Below are 353 nucleotides of genomic sequence, written 5' to 3' on the forward strand. Positions count from 1 at the left end.
ATTAGGAAAAATGTCTCCCTGAGGGCAGTGGTGGAGTCCCCAGCACTGGGGGGGTTTCCAAGCCCTGGAGATGTGGTGCTGAGGGACATGGTTTAGTGATACCCTGGCAGTGCTGGGTTAACAGTTGGACTTGATGACTTTAAAAGTCTCTTCCAGTCTGTTTCCACGAGTACTAGTGAGGGTGATGCTGTGGTGGGAGCTGGGTCACTCTCCCTGTTGACACCGTGGCTTTTATAGGCAATTAATTACTCTGACTGAGCACCAGTTGGTGATGTGGGTTGCAAACACCCTCTTGCTCCCCATTGCCATACAGGGACCTTCTGTTTGTCTGTTGTGCTGCAGCGGGGACAACG

General features: G+C 52.1%; 1 protein-coding gene across 1 annotated transcript in view; it reads left to right on the top strand.

Annotated features, from left to right (window-relative positions):
• Positions 1-353, top strand: part of LOC103777914 (regulator of G-protein signaling 3-like) — a gene marked incomplete at its 5' end in the record, with an annotated part of 49,531 nt that overhangs the window by 7,809 nt on the left and 41,369 nt on the right. Inside the window, one exon of the mRNA XM_008945516.1 lies at positions 63-72. Within this exon, the coding sequence (XP_008943764.1) occupies positions 63-72 (10 nt within the window). The remainder of the gene's footprint in view (positions 1-62; positions 73-353) is intronic.

This window comes from Merops nubicus, unplaced genomic scaffold, assembly GCF_000691845.1.
Source record: "Merops nubicus isolate BGI_N331 unplaced genomic scaffold, ASM69184v1 scaffold10630, whole genome shotgun sequence".
In the NCBI taxonomy this organism is placed as follows: domain Eukaryota; kingdom Metazoa; phylum Chordata; class Aves; order Coraciiformes; family Meropidae; genus Merops; species Merops nubicus.